The 20,531-nt window shown below is 45.2% G+C and overlaps 5 protein-coding genes across 9 annotated transcripts; 1 reads left to right on the top strand and 4 right to left on the bottom strand.

Moving 5' to 3' along the window:
* Nucleotides 659-7,631, bottom strand: LOC8065861 (probable methyltransferase PMT18). 4 transcript variants are annotated; one of them, XM_021451487.1, is made up of 8 exons: nt 7,494-7,631; nt 6,049-6,273; nt 4,773-4,923; nt 3,169-3,887; nt 2,886-3,096; nt 2,478-2,775; nt 1,929-2,393; nt 685-1,321 (listed from the first exon to the last, which is right to left on the bottom strand). In XM_021451487.1, exons 4-8 carry the CDS (start codon nt 3,880-3,882, stop codon nt 1,096-1,098), a joined length of 1,914 nt encoding a protein of 637 aa, XP_021307162.1. In that variant the 5' UTR covers nt 3,883-3,887; nt 4,773-4,923; nt 6,049-6,273; nt 7,494-7,631; the 3' UTR covers nt 685-1,095. The 4 variants fall into 4 exon arrangements, with proteins under 4 accessions (XP_021307161.1, XP_021307162.1, XP_002466953.1 ...); XM_002466908.2 differs by lacking the exons at nt 6,049-6,273; nt 7,494-7,631 and adding an exon at nt 5,018-5,149; XM_021451486.1 differs by lacking the exons at nt 6,049-6,273; nt 7,494-7,631 and having other exon boundaries at nt 659-1,321; nt 4,773-5,042.
* LOC8065172 (protein ROOT PRIMORDIUM DEFECTIVE 1) lies at nt 7,870-10,170 on the top strand. Its single transcript, XM_021451489.1, has one exon. It carries the CDS (start codon nt 7,925-7,927, stop codon nt 9,086-9,088), a length of 1,164 nt encoding a protein of 387 aa, XP_021307164.1. The 5' UTR covers nt 7,870-7,924; the 3' UTR covers nt 9,089-10,170.
* LOC8065863 lies at nt 10,464-12,494 on the bottom strand. The gene is made up of 2 exons (XM_021451492.1): nt 12,421-12,494; nt 10,464-11,774 (listed from the first exon to the last, which is right to left on the bottom strand). Exon 2 carries the CDS (start codon nt 11,308-11,310, stop codon nt 10,468-10,470), a length of 843 nt encoding a protein of 280 aa, XP_021307167.1. The 5' UTR covers nt 11,311-11,774; nt 12,421-12,494; the 3' UTR covers nt 10,464-10,467.
* Nucleotides 12,326-15,632, bottom strand: LOC8065176 (G-type lectin S-receptor-like serine/threonine-protein kinase B120). The gene is made up of 7 exons (XM_021451493.1): nt 15,028-15,632; nt 14,135-14,233; nt 13,838-14,013; nt 13,533-13,743; nt 13,200-13,437; nt 12,951-13,101; nt 12,326-12,872 (listed from the first exon to the last, which is right to left on the bottom strand). The coding sequence occupies exons 1-7, from the start codon at nt 15,581-15,583 to the stop codon at nt 12,570-12,572; spliced, it is 1,734 nt and encodes a 577-aa protein (XP_021307168.1). The 5' UTR covers nt 15,584-15,632; the 3' UTR covers nt 12,326-12,569.
* LOC8065177 (S-locus-specific glycoprotein S13) lies at nt 16,514-17,622 on the bottom strand. Of its 2 annotated transcripts, none has more exons than XM_021451491.1 (2): nt 17,434-17,622; nt 16,514-17,336 (listed from the first exon to the last, which is right to left on the bottom strand). In XM_021451491.1, exon 2 carries the CDS (start codon nt 17,176-17,178, stop codon nt 16,624-16,626), a length of 555 nt encoding a protein of 184 aa, XP_021307166.1. In that variant the 5' UTR covers nt 17,179-17,336; nt 17,434-17,622; the 3' UTR covers nt 16,514-16,623. The 2 variants fall into 2 exon arrangements, with proteins under 2 accessions (XP_021307166.1, XP_021307165.1); XM_021451490.1 differs by having other exon boundaries at nt 17,421-17,622.

The raw sequence follows: 20,531 nt of genomic DNA on the forward strand, positions 1-20,531 counted from the left end.
TTATTTCTTCTTTGACTTGTCGGCATGAAATTAGCCAACAAAGGCGAACAAGTTGGATCTGTTAGCCGTATCTTTCAAGACTCAAGAGCGGACGGCGTCAAGGCATAATGACAAGCATTAGCTTTTAGCTTTGGCATAAGAAATTTCACTATTAGGAAAGCCAGAGCTTTAGTAAAGCGAATGAAGAATAAAGACGCATGCAAGCACACTAAGGCAAAAGAAAAGAAAAGAAATGGACAAAGAATCATTATGTTTTTTCTAATAAAAAAGGCAGGTCATTAGACTCTAATTTAGATGTTCAATTGTTCGCGTAGTGCGCCGGAAGCCTTGAAGAGTTGGAGGCAAGGAGATGAGTCAAGTGATCGAGTTTGTATGCTTTATGTTTTGACATTTCTTTATTATGAATGACACTGAAAATACGTAGCGTCTGGCATTTCGTCAAATCCTCTTGGGCTGTTGCCTGTTGACGAGTTCAGCAGAATCGGGGAAATTGTACAAAGAAGACCCAGATGAACATGTTCATGGGCCAAGCCAGGGAAGCAATAGTGCGTTCAGACTTCAGGCTAGAAGATGATAAATTGAACAACCTTTTGAATCTGTCAAGTGAAGCCACAGCAGCGACCATCGACTGGTACTATATGCCGGAACAACCAAAATCTGGTTGCATGAGAAATGAACCTTCAATTTCAATTTTCAAGCACTTCAGTGTTCAGATTAAGAGGAAAACTGAATAAATACCTATTACTATTAGTGTCACTCCAATATACGGTAACACTGCCTGCTCGGTGCCATCATATTACAGACTAAAACCTAGCTCAACCCCTCGTGGAACAGGGCCAGGAACCTATGCAAGACCAGCGAATTCTTCCCCTGCTACAAAACCGTTTTTCCTGTATCAACTAGAGGTCCAATCACCCCTCAAACTCCTCCCTCAGCTTCTCATCTGATTGCAGCTACAAAGAATTACAGAAAGGTGAAAGGAACATGTGACCAGGCGGTCCCATACTACACTGAGACGGCAAAACCCTGATGCCATCCTCCCAACTGGTAGAACAAGCCTGGTTCAGGTTTTCAGTGAGCCGTGTCGCCTGTGTGCTAATGCTCCTCCTCCGTTTTGGCAGTCCAGTACGTCTTAACCGCCATGAGGACCTTCTCTGGATTGAAGGGGCCATCCTCGTGGTCCATGATGCGGCTTTCCCACCGCATCCGCTTGGTTATTGCCTGGACTTTCGTGAGCACGTCAACTGTGTCACGGATGATAGCTGTGCCCTCGGGCCTTAATATCCTATCCATCTCCAAGAGGATGTCAGTTATATCACACCTGAAAAGTTTAGGAGAAAACACATCATGAGGGCCTGTATATTGTAAAAAGTGCCATATATTATGGATATTTCAGAGCTGAAGCAATGCTCCCACACTTGCTGACAGAGGAGCTCTTGTGAATAACCAAGGTCAGTTTCAGAAGACATGAGAGTAGGGGCAGTGGTAGAACCGTAGAAGTATAACAAATATGTCAGAAAAACACACCAGGACAACAGTTAAACTAGAGTCCTGTGTTAAAGGCAATATTAACAGTGTTCGCAAAAAAAAGGCAATATTAACAGTAAATTGTACTGCAGGACATGCAGTCATCAAATGGGCAAGGCTGAAGACTATCTCACATTTAATTAGAGGTGAACATGTTGCACTGAAAAAAATGATAAGGTGCCGAACAAAACTCAAATATCTTCTCATAATCATAAATCACTAAAAAATTATTTTGATAAAAGCTGATGTCTTCCTTAAAAGGCTACGGCAAACTATCAATTGATTATGATTTTGAAGGCTGACAAAATGATGGCCAAACAAAACAAAGGTAACAAGAAGACAGCAAACAGTAATGTCATGAACATGGCTAAAATAAAGAGTGAAGTGCAGAATTTCCTCACCTGTCTTGGTAGATGCTAAACAAATTGTCAGCATGCAAGAGGTCATAGGTTCTTGGATACGTTGAGAAAGCTTCACACCAGTCCTGATATGTGCCAATGAAGCCTCGCTCGTATATTGCACCAAGGGTGTCCCGGTCAGAGTTAACAGGGACGACATTCATCACCCACACAGGGTACTTCACTAAAGAAGCAGCAAACCCACCCATGTTTGCGTTCATGTCCATCACATTTCTGTATCTATTCTCTGCTATGGGTATGATGCGCTTGTAGTATGCCACCCTCTTCTCCCACAACTTCTTGTCCTCATCAAACTTCTTTGCATCCAATCCTGGAATCATGCCCCTTCTAATCCTGGGGGGAACTAAGAATGCCCTCTCTGGCCATTTCTCCACTGCTCCTCCCGCCACTTCTCCCTGGTTGCTTACTTCAGGCAATGGAGTAACACAGGCTTCCATCTGTCTGTACCTGTATATGGAACGGCAAAGGAATAAGTAATAGACAACTAAATGGATCATCACACCTATTTTTATTGGATAAGCGGTTTTATACCAAGCAGCATCAGGATTGTCACTCTTGCAGATATGGGGTGTCTTATATGTCTTCTTAATGTTGGCACACTCAAGGTGGTTCTTAGGCTTCTGCCAGATAGAGAGATCCCTCTTCTCAACCACTTTGTTCCAGCAAAGGCTCCTCGCGATATCCTCAATATTGTCTTGCTCTTGCTTGAGGTCGTCCTTTGTCCTCTCCCACCCCACGTGGTGCGTCTTCCAGTTGATTGGAGGACCCGAGAGAATCCAATATCCTCCTGGCCTTAGAATCCTATCGACTTCAGCAAGGTATAGCCCATCTAAAGGAAATTTGAGAACATCCACTAGTCAGTTCGTTTCTACCCAAGGACAACTTGAAAAAGTAGAAAAGATACACAGTGGATCAAATGGCAGAGGATGAAGTACTCACCATGTTCATACCAAGGAATCAGACAGCGAGAGCAATGTGCCATATCAAATGCCCTAGATGGGTAAGGCAACCGGTGTTTCCCCATCACACCAATGATGGCAGGGACACCTCTTTCCAGTGCGAATTGCACCTGAGCTTCGTGCGTGTCTCTTGGCGCAAATGACATGGCAATGATGTTCCTCTTCAGCAAGTAAGCTCCCCAACTAGCAACCTTCAACAACAAAACCATCAGCACTATTACAACGCACAACTAGAACCTAAACCAAGGCATTCTTCCACTTACCCCACAACCCGTGTCAACAGCGGTCCTGATCTTGCCATCCGATAATGAGATGAGCTTATCAATATCATCTATGTAGGCATCAGCACCACGTGGGAACATAGTGCCACCACCAGGGAACTTGAACTTATCGCCCTCAACCTGGATCCAGTTCTGCACTGCTTTCTCAATGCTGAGCTCCTTGTGGGGGATGTTGTTGAAATAGGCGTAGTCCCTGCTATGAGGCCACTTGAAGGGGGTCCTGTACCCAGGCGGTGCTGGGATGAGGCATCGGACCTGCTCGTCCTTGCCAGGACAATGGCGCTCCCGGTACACTAGCATGGCACGGTCGAACCGCCGCCCGCGCTTACGGTCCTCACACGGCGTGTACTCACTGAAATTGAGAGGGCATGCCGGAAACTGCTGCAGTTCCCCATCGCCGTCCGTGTTGTTGATGGTGAGCCGGTGGTGTGCATCAAAGTCAAGCACCTCACCGGAGCCTGGCCCAAACGACGGCACAGAGCCAGAGGACTGTGTCGTGGAGGCAGTTGTGGGATCACAGCCAACCCGGGTGATCCCCGAGTTGCCTATGGGCTTTGGAAGCGTGGTGTTCTGCCATGCGCCAAGGACGTAGAAGGCAATGCAGAGCGCGCTTACAACAAGGATGTATGTCAGGCGCTGCTTCTTGGATTCCTGCAGCTGCTGGGCTTTGGGAGAAGCTGGGTATTCCTTCGCCATGGCTCCTGCAGTTCCAAGAACCAGTGAGGTGTCAACAGAATTTAATTTGATCTAATGAACAAAGGCACCAAATTTAGGAACAGCTCACAGAGTTCATAGTAGAGGGGTTAAACTGACAAATTTAGGCTACACGTCTTTGATTTGAGCAATTGAGATGAACACAGAAGATGAAGGCATAGGGTACTACACGCAGTGAAAGAAATCTAAGAAAGTATCAAGATTTGAAATTTAGTAATTTACCATGCTTCAGTGAGGTTTTTGGGCACAATCACAGTACCGTTTGGTGAGATCAAAACTAACTAGTTTGAACACTGGCAGTAAATTTCTGTGGCTAGCTACGACTTTAGAACTTGGAACGATAAAAATATAAAATTCAGAAAGCGGAAGGAGATGGAGATAGCAGATTTGCTTGATCTGATTTCTGAACAACACCTGAATTTATGTTTGCCCAAAACTAAAGAGCACCAATTACCAACCTAACCCATAAAAACAAGTTAGAAGAAGCAGCCAGAGGAAAAGATTAACAATCAGAGCCTCAGATCGTGATAAAAATCTCCAAAAGGTTTTGCTTCGCCCGAGAGGAGAAAACTGTGCAGAATCGTATGCAAGCTACGCCCAAATAAAAACAGCAGACTATGCTTCTTGCTGAAGGCAAGTATGTCCTTCTAGCATAAAGGGCAAAGGAGGATAAACAGTACAGATTCCCAGCAAAAGGCAAATCAGAAGGCACACAACAATGGTAGCTGAGCACCAGCCCATGCCAATGAATCCAAACGAAATGGGAATCAGACCCCATCAATGCTCCTGAGCGGGAGCCGTTGCATTTCCGTATGGATCCATCCCCTCCAAGAAACAAAGCGCACGAAACGAAATCAGCGGAGGGACCTGACCTGCGAACAAGAAGCCAGCTCAGGGAGGCCGCGCACCGGAGGACGCCAAGACGACGAAGAAGAGGCAGAGTACCCCCCAAGCTCCAGAGGGGGGGAAGGCCGCAAGGGGACAGGAGAGTAGCACCACGGGTCCTGCCTATTTATGCGAGCTCTGCACTTCAGCAATGGTGAGGTTAGTGAGGCAGGCACTGAGAAGAGCCAGTGGTGAGGGAGTGAAGTGGTGGCGTGATGCCGAACACGCTCACATGTCAGCAGCGCCCCAGCTAACCCTGTCCTCCCTTTCATAAATAAAGATGGAGGCCACACCCGGAAAGATCAGGCCGACATGAGCATAAAAATAGGGTGGAATTGGTGGGAAGGAAAAAGCGGGCAGCCACCGAGGGCGAGGCGAGACCACGGCCTGTCCTTGCTCACGTGGTAATGGTGTTGGAGCAATGCCTGCCTATGGAGACCCCAGAGACAGCGAGAGCAGTGGATCCTCGGAGGAAGATGATTTCTAAGATGAAATAGTCTTCGGTCCTTGGAATTAGGCCTCTAGCACGAATGTGACGTTTCTCTATCCTTTGGACTGTGTATGCATGGACCATGACGAGAAATATGCTCTAGATTTCTGACATATTGGTTTCTGAACAAAATTTCTGGACTATTGGTTTCTGAACAATCTTTGACATTTCAAGAATCTAATTTTTATTTTTCTTGTTTGGCTCTTTAGGCCTTGTTTACTTCCACCAAAAACACAAAATTTTTCAAGATTTCCCGTCACATCGAATCTTTAGACGCATGCATGGAGTATTAAATATAGATAAAAATAGAAACTAATTATACAGTTTGGTCGAAATTTACGAGACGAATCTTTTGAGCCTAATTAGTCCATGATTGGACAATAATTTTCACAAACAAACGAAAGTGCTACAGTGACGCGAAATTTTTTCGCTCAGGAAGTAAACACGGCCTTAGGCAACAAACAAACACCAATCAGCTGCCTTTTCCAAGCAGAGGATTATTGGTGCTTTGCTCCGAGAGCGCCATGCTGAACAACTTGTTTAGGACATTGTATCTACTTAATTAGGATTAGGAAAAGGATATCCTTTTTCGAGACAAATGTCACCAACAATCCTGTTGGCTAATTTAACCGACTACTACATTGGAAGGGGACAAAAACAATTGTCAATGTCAGACAGAAAGCCTTCACACGATTCCAAGAAATAATAAAAACATGAATGAACACAACGAAATTAACCACACGAGAGCTGCAATAAATCTTGGAATTACCCACCTTATAACGATGTATATATGTCCCAGTATTCCCTTGTCACCATAGCAAATTCGCTCCGCGACTGTCGCCCACTCTATCATTGATCTGGGCAGCTTTGCCCGCCCATGATGGTTGTTTGCAGTAGAAGCAGGGTAAAACCAAAAGGCTCTCCTTTTGAGCTGTTGCCCTTTTTTATCTCCTCGTCACGCACTGGTGCAGGAGATGTTCACCCCCCTTGTTCTTTGCCTGCATGGAGAATTGGAGGGTGGACAGGATTTGGTCAATGGCGAAAGGGCACCACAGAGGGTTATGGGGAGAGATTGTACGGCCTCCATTTGCTCCCAGCATTTTCTGCTTTTTTTCTTTTGACTTGAGAAATAGAAAACCCCATGTGGAAGGAAAAAAAATGCAGTTTTTGTGATGGGCTGATGGCAAGCTTGGATAGTGTCGGTGCAATAAAAAGCAGGGACCACAGGCCATGACTGATGCATCCCTCTGATGGTTCATGTTCATGGCGTGGCCTACCTTTGGCCTGATAGTTTGCAAAGGATTTCACCGACAAATAATGAATGACATGGTTCCTTGGATCCTTGTCTATATACTTGCCCGGTATAGGATTTAGATGTCATTTACGACAGCAACACGATATCTAAAATACAATTTTGATCTCTTATTTTTATAAAAATATTTAGAAAAAATAATATATGTATACTTTTATGAAGTATTTTACAAGACAAATCTATTCATATAATTTTCACATTTACAAACTCAATAATAATTTATTAAAAGTTATTGATGATTTATATTCCTATTGTTTGACCTAAACCTTTTCCAAAATAACATCTAAATCCTATACCGAGAGAGTACAGCTAATTCCTGAATTCAACTTTAGAAAGCGAGCCTAGTATTTTCTTCTTGGTGAAAAAAAAGGTATGTTTCCTGCTAGAGTGGTCACAGCTTTTCTGAATTCAATTTTGTTTCTATAATTTATCAAGAAAATACTTAACTATAGCAGCAAAGCTGATAGACATTCAGAGGTGCATTGTTTGATGACACAGTTAGAAAATCTGCAGAACACAGTAAGACATATCCTGGTTCTTTATATGTAGACAATGTTTTTTTTAAGCATGGTAGAAGCACATATTTTCTTTATCAACGAAATAGTAATAAACCACAGAAAAAGGAAAGGAAAGAGAATGTCATGGATGGAATCTCCAGAAAAAGCGGGAAAAGTGAACACACGCAATGGCGCATCACTCCTTTTGGAACCCGCATCGTGTTCCCTCCTGATGAGGGTTCCTCGAGCACAGCCCCCCCCCCTCTTTCACAGGATCCAAGAACAAGAACAGGAGTCCCTCGGTCACCGATCTTCACCCCACTTCCCACGCAGTGCGAAGAGCAATTCCAGTTTCCGCAACAGAACAGTAGCGACAACAAATAAAAGATCAACCGCGTACAGCTCTCACCTGATGAGATGCTCAACTGCAGAACTCGAAGAGGGCGACGAAGAGGAGATGATCCACGCAACAGCCGCCGAGAGGTTTCCGGCGCCGGTAGAAAAAAACCAGGTCTCCGCCCGGCCTCCGGGGATCGTTTGAAATTTTCGTTGACGGCGAATCTACCTCGGCGGCGAATATGGTGGACTCCCCACCAGTTTCCTAAAAAAAATAGAACAGAGAGTATGGTGGACTCCGCCGCACCGAAACCCTTAGGCCTGGCAGGCAGCTGGATCTCCACACGCTGAGACCACTCAGCCCAACGGCCCACGTAGTACCTGCAGATCGGCCCATCAGCCCACGACGCGGCAGCGCCTGTGTCGCAAGGGCACTGGGCACGGCTCCACTTCCAGCCGCGCCGGTCCCGGCCGGAGCCGGACGCGCCGACGCGGGGCGTCCCCATGCCGTTGTCGCTACGGGTGGCGGCGGCGCGGCTGCTGCTGGCGCGGGGCAAGACCACCTCGGCGCAGCACGTGGCGGCGCGGCACCTGGACCACACCTTCGAGCGGCTCGCGACGGCGCACCTGCCCCTCGTCGCGGCGTCGCCGCTGATCGACGCGCTGCGGGCCTGCCCCGAGCCGCTCGCGCTGCCGGACCTCGCGCGCCGCCTCCCGCTCCGCCTCCACCGCCGCGGCCCGCTCCACTTCCTCCGCCTCTTCCCGCGCGTGTTCCACCTCCGCGCCCCGCTCCCGCTCTCGCTGTCCCTGACCCCCGCCGCCGCGGGCCTCCTCGCAGTCGCCAGCTCCCCCGCCGACGCGGCGCGGACGCTCCACCGCCTCCTCGCCATGTCGGTCAGCCGCTCCTTGCCCCTCCGCGCTGTCTTCCGCGTCTGGCGCGAGCTCGCCCTCCCCGACGACTTCGAGGACTCCGTCGTCGAGGGGCACCCGCACCTCTTCCGCCTTGCCCCCAATCCCGACGAGCCCAACACCCACATTCTCCACCTCGTCGCCGATCCGGCGACTGAGGAATTCACCCCGGCGGTGGAGAAGACCCGGCCGGACAGGTACGCCTTCAAGCTGCAGTTTCCGCCGGGGTTCAGGCTGACCAAGGAGTATCGGAAAAAGGTGAAGGAGTGGCAGCTGCTGCCTTACACCGGCCCGTATCAGGTCGTCAGTCCGAGGGGTGGAGGGAGCAAGAGGGTGTCGAAGTTGGCAAGGAGGAAGATGGAGAAGAGGGCGGTAGGGATTGCCCACGAGTTCCTCAGCCTGACCGTGGAGAAGATGGTGGAGGTGGAGAAGTTCAGTCAGTTCAGGAAGTGGTTTGGGATCGAGGTCAATGTCCGGGACGTGTTCTTGGATCACCCTGGGATATTCTACCTCTCGGCGAAACGAAAGCAGCACACGGTGTTTCTGAGGGAGATGTATGATCGTGGAAAGCTTGTTGAGTCGAATGATGTCTCTGAGGCAAGGGTCAAACTCGTCGAGCTCATGCTCTTGCGTCGACGTGGTCTTGGGAATGCTAATTCAAGTGCCAACATGGCTTCTGGTGCCACTGCTGATGCCAGAGGGAGTGGTGATGATTTTGTTAAGCATGAGGATTGCTTGTTGGATGTATCGGAGAAGTAACAGTAGAAGGATGTTGTCAACTTCATGGGAAATCATGTCAGTAAGCCATTTTCAACGGTGCTTGCGCACTTCTGATGGAGAATGGATTGATGGTGCCATGAGCAGGAGGTTTGTGTGCTGGAGATAACCAAATGAGAAGGTGCATGGATTTTCAGAGTGGTATGACATAGTTGATAGAGGTAGTGCCATGGACATAGTTGTGGCATTTGATGCTTGGAACACAAAAGTCATGTTTCAACTGTCATGGACATAATTGTGGCATATTGGTAGTTCAAGATTCATGAGGGAAGGTTGAACCTCTCAAAGGTTGCTTTATCCTGACAAATCATTCTGCAAAGGTTGCTTTATTCCAGGTAATTTGTTAGGATTCATGAGTTTGATCTAGTTCTTCAGTTTGGTCTGGCGGAGGTACTTTTGGTTATGGCTATGGGCTGAAGTTCAACCATCACATTCCCTGGTTGCGCGGCATTGCCTGAATTTTCTTATTTGAATAAAACATTGCCTGAATTGAAGAGCCAGGCATTCTTCAGAAAATTTTGCAACCCTGGTTGTTTCTGCAGCAGTCTTAGTTTCGACAGGGCCAGCAAGATGTGCAAACACATGTTGTTCCAGGGCTTCAGCCATCTACATTGCCATTTCAGCTTTGAGTTCCTTATTTGTGCGATATAAGTTTATCCTTTCGACAGTTAAGCCTACTCTGGTGTGTTAACATTGAACGCCTATGAATCACAAGGTTTCCTGCTGGTTGGCATCACAAAACTAGTGCCTGATATTCAAATATTAAGAAGAGATGATGGTTGAATAATCCTATATTATCGCTAATTGAGAGATAGTCGGGCACCTTCTAATAGGCGAATAGGATAGGGGCAGTGTAAGATATAAAAGGTGCTGCGGTGTTGCTAGCTGTTTGTCCATAGATAACAATTTTGTGTCCAGCAAATGTACCAGCCAATCTCTGTGCTGGAGATTGGTGGTTACTCTCCTTCGTTGCAGTTGTATCTTCATATACCTTATTACTTCAGTTGTGTCTTTTCTTCGCTGTAGCCATTGTTATAATAATTTTAAAATATTTTTTTCTTCCAGTAATCAGCCTGATGGGGTTGGAGAGATTGGCTCCAGATTTTGCAGTACCCTCACTCTCATTTGGTTTCTTTTTATAAGATGCGCATGGATCTTAGTGTTATACTACGCCTAAAATTTGAAATGAAGTGAGAACCAAGTTTTGTTCTTCGTTGATCAAAGTTAATACCACGTGAGCGGAAGGAGATGATTCTATTCTGCGCAAGAGGCCAAGAGTGACATATTTGCCCAGCTGATACTAATCTGCACATTTCCTAGTTTGATCTTCTGAAATCTTGACTGCAGCACAGTCAAAGTAATTACAATGGGTTATGGATGTTGAGGAGCAGAACTCTAGCCTGCAGCAGCCTCCTGAACACCTTCTGGCTCTCGCTCTCCAGCCCGGCAATGCGGCCCTCTAGCTCCTCCAGCCTTTGCAATGCCGCTGGCGCCATCTCCGGCGCTACTTTCGTGCCCCCCGGTGCGACGCCCAGCCTCGCCAGCCACTTGTGCGAAGGCACCGTTCGTACCATGGCCGACACGTCCGGCGACATGTCCGCGCACCCGGAGAAGACGATCGCCGAGGCCTCCGCCGCGGCCACGGTCGCCTCTGCCACCACAATGACCACTTCAGTGTCCGTGGCGTCCGCTACCACGCTGGGCACCGGCGCCGCACGCCTCGAGGCGGCGTGCCGCATCGTGGCGGCGAGGCGGTGCAGCTCCTTCTCGGTCCGCCTGTGCGCGCGCACCGACGCGGCGACCACCGCGCCGTCCCCGCGGCGGGCGCCGGCCTGCGCGTCCGCTAGCGTCTGCTTCGCCGCGAGCAGCGCCGACTCGAACGTGCCGTACGCGTCCGCGAGCACGAGGAGGCCGTCGAGGACCTGGTCGTCGTCGGCGGCGTGGTGGATCGCCGCCGCGGCGCGCGGCGTGGCCAGCAGGTCGCCGAGCGCGGCCAGGACGGCCTCCAGGAGCGCGAGGCCGTCCACGGCTCTGCCGCTACCGCTGCCGCAGGACCTGGACCACGCCCTGAGCGCGCGGACGGTGCCGTGGAGGCGTGCGAGCGCCGGGTGGCACGGCTCGCTCGCGGACCGCGCGTGCGCTGCCGCGGTCGGCGCCGCGGCTTTCCTCGCCGTCGTCCTCGCAGGGCTGAGCGTCAACCGCATTCTGACTTGCGGGTTGGGTGCTTGCTTTCCTGATGTGATTGTGGTTGTGATCGTGAGTGGAGCGTCCGGGACAAGGACGGGACGGGAGCATATATATAGTGAACTGTCAAACAACCTCAACGACTTCCAGTTCCGGTATGCCGGGGCCTCTGTTTTTGGTCTGGTGGAGGAGGACTTGCGGCCAAACCAAACCAGAAACCAGGCCAGCCACTCACCATAATCTCCCCCCGAACGTAGGATTTGCCGAACTGCCCAGCTTGGCGACGTGGTCGTCCCGCGGCCGCGTGCGTGCACCCCAGAGATGGGTTCCAGCAGAGCTGCAGTTCATCTGTGCCGTCCTCTCGCCCCCAGCCGGCCCGACGCATTTCCAGCCGCTGCCGTTTTCCCACCGCGCCATGGGCTGGCCAGCCAGAGGCACAAGCACAGCACACGCTGCTGCCTCTACTGCCCAGCATTCATCCTTTCTGCCACACACAGGTAACAGCTGCCTGTTCAGAATATAATGTTCATTTAACTCAAATTGTGCAGTTTTTACTTTTTTTTTGTTGTTGGTGAAAGCAATGCCCGCTCTACCGCTGTCAAACCAGAAAGGGCCTAACTGAAAAGTACTCAATATTATATGGATTATTGTCACTTTATACAAGTAGTAAACTCTAAGGCCCTATCTTGGAGCACAAGAATTTCATGAGGTCTATGCTAGAAGAATCCCACATTATAAATATTTTACTATGTGGGGGTATCTGCTTTAAGCATGGTATATTGAAGCATTTCGAATTCTTAACGATGGGCCTATTTACAGAGAACAGTGTTCTTCCTGTTATAGTAATAGTATATATATTGGGATATCTCTAGATATGGAAGATTAGCATCATGTATTGCCTTATATCTCTAAGGGAGGCTTTTTGTTCCATAAGCAATGTACTCCTATATAATCCGGTCACAAGGCTCACCAATATAATCGATCATTCCACTACTGTTGTTCCTTCTACACTTCTCCCATTTGATATGAAAGCCATTGATGCAGAAATGTACTATCAAATCTACCGCATATTATGTAAATTAAAATGTGGCTTTCTTATGTCTTACACAGCTGAAAAAAAAATAGTCAACCTTACTAAGGGCATGTTCGGTTGCTACAGGATGACCTCCAGGGTAGATTGCTTTGTTAATTTGAACAACCATCGTCAGCAGGAACGGTTCCTGGGCTTGTTCCGGAACAACTGAACCAGCCCCAATTGGTATTTGCAGGAATTATACTTCTAGCGTCCCTCCAACTCTGTAACACTCATACTATTTGCAGAATTCACAACAGCTTCTGCTGCTCCGTCAGTTCCATGATTCCTTTCTGCAAAATATGTTGGCAGTTTTGGAGGTGGAAGTGATATATCTCCAGTCTCCAGAACTGACAAAATTGATGACATGAATGGCCGAGAATTTGGGTTGTCTTGAACACACAAGAGCCCGATATGGATGCACTGCGAAGTCTCATCAAGTGAACAATTATCCACAATGGATGAGTCAACAAATTCTTTTGCATTCCCATCCTTCCATAAGCTCCAAGCCTGCATCGATCATGTCCCATCCATCAAGATACAAATCTACAATAAATTGCAGTTATTTGAGTATTTCATAATACTTACACGGGCTATAAGGTTGGGATAATCTTCTGTCATGTGCGTAGAGATGATCTTTGAGCCACTCACAATCTCTAGAACTAAAACTCCAAAGCTATACACGTCAGACTTGACAGAAAACACACCTTCCAAAGCATATTCAGGCGACATGTAACCACTGTTTGAAATATTGCCCATTATTAAAAACCAAACTTATTCTGGTTCATGCACAAGAACAATATCATAAAGCTCATTAATGTAATATATATCACTCACTATGTGCCAACAACGCGGTCGGTATTTCCTTGTTGCTGGTTGCCATAAAAAATTCTTGCCATACCAAAATCAGATATCCTGGGGCTCATTTCATCATCCAATAATATGTTGTTTGCTTTGAGATCCCTATGGATTATCTTCAGCCTTGAATCTTGATGAAGATAAAGAAGTCCTCTAGCTATCCCTAAGATTATATTGAATCTTGTTGACCAATCAAGCGATGGTTTTCTTGTGGAATCTGCCAGCAGTAACACAAATTGAGGGATAACATCAGCCATGCTTGTTGATTTAATTAATAATTACTGAAATTTGGCAAGAAAACGCAAAACATACTGAAAAGAAAGGCATCCAAACTTTTGTTTGATAAGTATTCATATATCAATAGTTTCTCATCTCCATGAATGCAGAAACCAAGAAGTTTAACTAGGTTTCTGTGCTGCAACTTGGCGATGAGAAGTACTTCATTTCTGAACTCCAATACCCCCTGGCCAGAACCCTTACTAAGCCTTTTCACAGCAACTGTTTTACCACATTCTAATGTTCCCTGCAGAATCGCATATTTGCATATTTATTAGATCAAACCAGTAGGAAATAGTGAAATACAGCGGTTTCTACTGTAAGAAATTATTAATCATTACCCTATAAACATGTCCAAAACCTCCGTGTCCAAGCATGTTGGTGCTAGAAAATTTGTCTGTTGCTAGTACAATTTCTCTGAAGCTAATAGAGAGAAGCTTACCATCCCCGAGCTCATCAGAAATGCTCAAAACTCCTGATATTATCTTCTTCCATGTTTTCTTATTTCTTTGTTTGGCTGACAGGAATAATGATACAATGTTAAAGCTAATAAAAGTAGACTGCATATGAAATAGAGAACATATGCAGACATTCCTGGGGAAAATACACAACGATAGTAGGAATTAGTGAACATGTACCTCGTGAGTTACAGGTCCAAACAAGCCACATGAATATGAGTATGAGCAAACTTGATACAACTGGAAGAATAATTTTCAGGATATTGCTCCTCTTTTTATCTGTCCAAAATTGACACATAAAGGGGATAATAAACTGTGCTTAATTAGACAGCAAACCAAATATTTCTCACAGGTATGAATGTACATGCAAAACCAGATGAACAATCACATTACTTAGTCTGGCATTATATTAGCATTATTAGGCAGGCAAGGAATTTTTTGCTTGATGTTTAAAATACCTTAAATTTCTTTTATCAAAGTGTTGATTTTGTTACCATATAGTTGCTCATCATGATGTACATTATAAACAAAGGCAGAAATAACATAAGCAAACACATGAAGGTGCCTTTATAAGACTGTAATTTACTTCAACTTAAAGCCAACTCCATGCAGCCTATAAATTGTGAACTCAGAAACTATCTTACGAAAGCGCTTTAATATTTACACTACAATGTGAACCTAGTTAGGGGTGATGTGCTTTCAATACCTCAGAACATGACGTTAATATCAGCATAGGACTTATGTAATTGCGGTGTTTTGTCAGAACTGTTGACCTTAATGATGGCAATCAACAAACATAATTTTCACCGACCTTTTCTTAAAGAAGCTACCTTGAGTACTTTTTTTTTGTAGTTTTTAAGCAGACAATATGGTCAAAATGAATGCACCTTTTATCCTCTTTAAAGTTTAAACTCATATATACTAGGTATTATCAAATCTTAGGTCAACTCTGTTTTCTTTTGCTTCCACTAATTATTATTTAGAGCTAATTCATGCTGGTGATGCTGTGTGGAGCAGAACGAGCATATGATTGGTCCTCTGTGGACCTGCAGAGAAAGAAAGAGAAGCAGTACCACTTGATCTGTTTACTCGAATGTAAAGATTTTCTCCTCCAATGCGCTTCTCTGTGTCAATCAAATCACCCATCCATAATAGGCACCTTGTGTCATCCCCATTGATAGCCATGGTGCCCATATTGGCATAAGCGTAACCTATGCAGGAGCAGTTGCTAGCACATTCCGCTGTGCATTCGTCAAAGCTTCTATTCTTGACATACACGAACTTGTCCGGAATCTTCATGGTCGTCAAAGTTAGGAAACTAGTATTTTCTTCACATAATGTCTCCTTGCGGCGGCATCCTTCCGGAAGCTTTCCATTGCTCGCGTCTTTGTTGCTTATTGGCTCGAAACTGTCGAGACACTTGCATGTCGCATTAGGCTCTGTGTTATCACAGTACCCAAACGGACCACAATATCCATATGTACTGCATTCATGGCTAGGCTCTGCCTCCAGGACATCCCACTCCAAAATGTTGCTGTTCCAGATCAGGATTTCTATCTTTCCTGAGTAGTCCATTTTGATCTTGATGACAGTTGACGATGAGGAGCCACCGGGTATGCCAAAGGACATATAGACCTCACCATCGTCATTGCTTACTGTTAAGTAGATAGTGGACTTGATACTTTCCATATATGGCCCAACTTCCAAGTAGCTACTCCACACTGGACTTCTCCAGGATGGTCTCGAGCCATTCCAGATAAAGTGCCGCAGGAACTCCTCAGGATCCGCACCATAGGAGAAGCTGCCCAGGGCTGGGTCTTGGGGACCATTCCAAGAAACCAGGCGCTGCAGTGCATGTCTGTTTTGGGTGACAGTGGCGGACGCAGGAATTGAAGATTGGGTGTACATGGTGTACATAGATACAAAACCAAACCATTATAGTATATATAAAATTAAAACAAACAGTACTTGAGATTTAGTACATTAGTATAATTAATTAGTTAATATATAGTATTTGTGAAGTCTCAACTGATAAAGGAACATTACAAATTTAATTGTGTCATGGTGTGTTCTCTGTGCGGCTGTCATGCTGCCTACTGGTGCCGACTTTGCGCCAATACCATTGAAATCAAACCGTAGGTGGCCGAGCGGTGCAGATGGGAAACAAAATTTTTTGGTCGATTGGGAAAGGTGAGTTCAAGTAGGCAGGGCAAGTGCTTGAGGCACCGTCACGGACGAGCAGAGGCCATCACTCCTGGTTGGCTGGTTCCCTCCATGAGTTTGCTTTTTGAGCTAGCAGTCAGACCTAGCTAGATAGTGGAGGGGAGGAGGCAAGAAACGTGGCCTTTTTACTCTTAGGTCCTGTATGGTTACCCACATTAAACTTTAATCTCTATCACATTGAATGTTTGGATATATGCACGAAGTATTAAATATAGTATTTACGAAACTAAAAACACAGCTAAAGAATAATTTGTGGGATGATTTTTTAAGCCTAATTAGTCTATAATTAGACATTAATTGCTATAGTTACAAATATGCTACAATACCTATTGAACTTTAGTCCCTTCAATCAAACACTCCTTTACTTGGATCAAATATACATAATTTGGTCTACTTATATGTACAATACATACAAATGTATAGTGCCTGTAATTTTTTTCTCAAAATTATTGGGTGTACATCTGTACACCCATGTCCATATACTGTGTCCGCCAGTGGTGGGTGACCCTAAATTTCATGCCAGGGAGAAGGGTGTCGGCCGGGTAATCGAAGCTTTGCCATAAGACGACGCCCTCGGATGTCCGAAGGATGAAATTCCCAGTGTTGTCAAGCGTGGCTTCTCCAGCGGTGGTCTCCGATGCAGAGCTGATGTTTGCCGTCCAAAGCATCTGGCTGTTAGTACTGGACAGAACAAGATTGGATGTATTTGTCAGGGCAAGTGTTGCAGAGGAAGGATCGGTGACTGGCGTTGCGCGATTGGCAACCCACACGACGTTGTCCTTGGGGATCTTGTTGTACCATATACCAACGTAGAAGTAGTGTTTTTGGGTCGAGTTGGACGGGGAGAAGAAGCCCAGGGCAAAAGTGCCATCATCGGAGATGAGTGTGCTTCCAACAGTGAGCGGCTTGTTGGGAAGAAGACGGCTGTCTGATGATACAGGAGGAGGCAGTAACGAACAAAAACACAGCAAGATGATTCTGTGGATTGGAAGGAAACCCATTGTTTTGCTTGCCCTGCTTTGCGAGAAATAAGGAGTCAACCACGCTAGTCGTTGGTGGACATAGAGGCCAGCAGGAGGGTGAGGTTGGCTTCGACATGCTGAAGATTTTGTTGGGGAGTGGGGAATCAGTAGATCTTCATGCTCCCAAGCTAGCCCTCCTGCATGCAAGAATCAACTCGTAAAAGAAAGATCGAGGACGAAATGACGAATACGATGGATTGGATCATAGAAATGAGAATAACCGGAGAGACGAACAGGCGGCTGATGATTGCAGTAGTTCAGTACATCGTCAGGGCGGCTGTGATTGCAGCGACGTTCGAATCCTCTTGATCTAAGCGCATCAGAGCAGCTGGTCGAGTTTTCTCCAAGGTCGATCAGCTGCCGATCCGGTGGAAGACGAGGTATATTCGCGTGAAGACTCGTGTGAAGACTGCCGATGAGAATCATAAATTTGGTTTTAGATGAGTGGCGCTGCTAATACCATCCCATTCCCATCTGCTTAACTTTCAGAGCTGCGTCAGCCATCTATTCCTTTCAGGCTTCGGCATCACAATTCTACGGTGGTTGGCCATTGCGTAAACGCAGAGGATAAAACCAGTATAGATATTTTCTGATCGTATTTAAGACTGAATTCGTTTAGAAGGGTTCAGATCTATTCATATCTCCGAATATTCAATATCCAATACCGTATCCATATCCGAATATTTAAATTGTATATTATGATTTTTTTTAGATAAAGGATAGTTCATACCCGGCTTCATCTACCAACTGGTAGAATCAGACCAATTATTACAAAGTTTAGCCCATAGGCCGGCATATGAGCCATAAAGTGATCTTAAAACGAAGTACAGTTTTTTGACTAAGCGAAACCAATAGACCTATTTGACAACCACCTCTTGGAAGCAAAGAAGTGCAAAGCTGATGTCTCCAGATGTTGGCTTGCAAACAACAGCTGATCCTGATGATCATCACGCCGCTGCAGTTTTGCCCATTGACGGAGCCAGTGGGTTCCCCTGAAAAGAACCTGCAAAAAAGATTTTGGTTTACATTTGTCAAAAACCACCTCGTTTCTTGTTATCCAAACTGCCCAACACAAAGCTGATGCTGCAGTCAATAACAACGAATTATATTTGTTACCACCCATCTTAGACCACCAGTTAAACAAGTCATCTATACTCTGCGGAGGTGGTATTCCAAACATTAAATGTACAGCGCGCCACAAGAATTTGGCATAAAAACAATCGAAAAAGAGATGTTGAATACTTTCTGGTGAGTGACATAAACTACACCTTGTATCGCCATTCCAATTTCGTCGAGCAAGGTTGTCTTTAGTTAAAGTCACACCTTTTTTTAGATACCGCAAAAAAAATTTATTCTTGTAGGAATTTTAATTTGCCATATTTCCTGTGACACTCTAACCCCATTGTTAATCAACGCATCATACATAGATTTGACGGAAAAAATTTCCTGATGATTGTAAAGACCACACAAACACATTTGTACCCTCCTGTAAGCTCACATCATGTAAAGAGGCAACAATTCTGTGCCAATCCCTTAGGTTTCTGCCCACTAGATTCCGACGAAAAGAAATATTTAGTAGGATTGAGCTAAGTACTTTTGCTACAGAATCTTGTTTCCTTCTCACTATGTTGAACAACCCAGGGAATTTGTCCTTAAGTGGTTGATTGCCTAGCCAAATGTCAACCCAGAATCGTGTCTGTGTTCCGTCTTTCACCTTGAAAGAACCAAGACTGAAAAAAGTGTCTTTAACATTCATCAGACTTTTCCAAAAATGGGAGTCTGTTGTTTTTTTGACGCAGCTCCCTACAGTTTTGTCTTTGACATATTTATTCCTCAAGAGTTCCTGCCACATACCATCTTCATTTAACAATTTAAAAAGCCATTTACTCAATAAACATTTATTTTGTAAATCTAGATTTTGTATTCCTAAGCCACCTTGTACTTTTGGCTGGCACAAAATTTTCCATTTAACTAATCTATATTTTCGTTTGTGTTGGTCATTCTGCCAATAAAATCTTGATCTGTAACATTCAATTTTTTCTAGCACCCCTCTTAGGATTTCAAAAAAAGACATCATAAACATCGGTAGACTATAAAGCACCGAGTTTATTAAAACTAAACGGCCTCCTGTCGAGAGCAATTTTCCTTTCCAACCACTGAGTCTATTTTCAATTCTATTCTCAATTATTTGCCAATCTTTATTGCTTAATTTTCTAGTATGCATCGGTATGCCTAAATAACGAAAGGGGTATGTCCCAATATCACATCCAAATAGTTGTGAATAGAACACTTCTTGCTCTTTTGCTTTACCAAAACAAAAGATTTCACTTTTATGAAAGTTTATTTTAAGTCCTGATAGTTGCTCGAAGGTAGTAAGAACCAGTTTCATATTTACTGCCTTCTCAACGTCATGGCTCATAAAAATCACTGTGTCATCTGCGTACTGGAGGATAGACAAACCATCTTGAATAAGATGAGGGATGACCCCTTCTACTAGACCTGCTTCCTTTGCTCTAGCAATCAAAATGGCCAACATATCCACCACTATATTAAATAGTATCGGGGACATTGGATCTCCTTGTCGTAAACCTTTTTTTGTTTGGAAGTAGGATCCTAGATGATCGTTAACCTTGATATTAACATTCCCGCCTTGCGTGAACTGCTCAACCCAGGTACGAAACTTTTGTGAGAACCCTTTCATCCTTAGAGTTTGTTGTAGGAAGCTCCATTTTACCTTATCATATGCCTTTTCAAAATCTATTTTAAAAATGATCCCGTCCTGTTTTTTTTAATGTAACTCATGTAATGTTTCATGGAGAATTACCGCTCCCTCCATGATATTTCTTCCTGGAAGGAAGGCTGTTTGAGTTGGTCTAATGATCTTTTGGGCAATAGTATTCAGTCTATTGGTTGCTACTTTTGTGAAGATTTTGAAAGAGACATTCAACAAACAGATTGGTCTGTATTGTTGAATCACTTTCGCATCCTTCGTTTTTGGTACAAGGATTATTGTTCCAAAGTTTAAACTTTGTAAAGGCAAATGCCCCTGATGAAATTCCTTGAATAGAGCCATCAGATCAACTTTTATTAGATTCCAGAAAACCTCATAAAACTCAGGAGGAAAGCCATCTGGGCCAGGTGCCTTGTTATGTTCCATTTGGAAAATCGCAGCCCTTACTTCAGATTCAGAAAAATCATCTATCAAGTACTCATTTTCCAGTACAGATACCTGAGGGATATCCTCAATCTGTTGCTCATTGAGGAATATAGGAGAGCTTTCCGAGGGGCCAAACAAATTCTTATAATAGTTAGTAATATGCTTTTTGAGTTGA

The sequence above is a fragment of the Sorghum bicolor genome, chromosome 1, assembly GCF_000003195.3.
Source record: "Sorghum bicolor cultivar BTx623 chromosome 1, Sorghum_bicolor_NCBIv3, whole genome shotgun sequence".
NCBI classification, from domain to species: Eukaryota; Viridiplantae; Streptophyta; class Magnoliopsida; order Poales; family Poaceae; genus Sorghum; species Sorghum bicolor.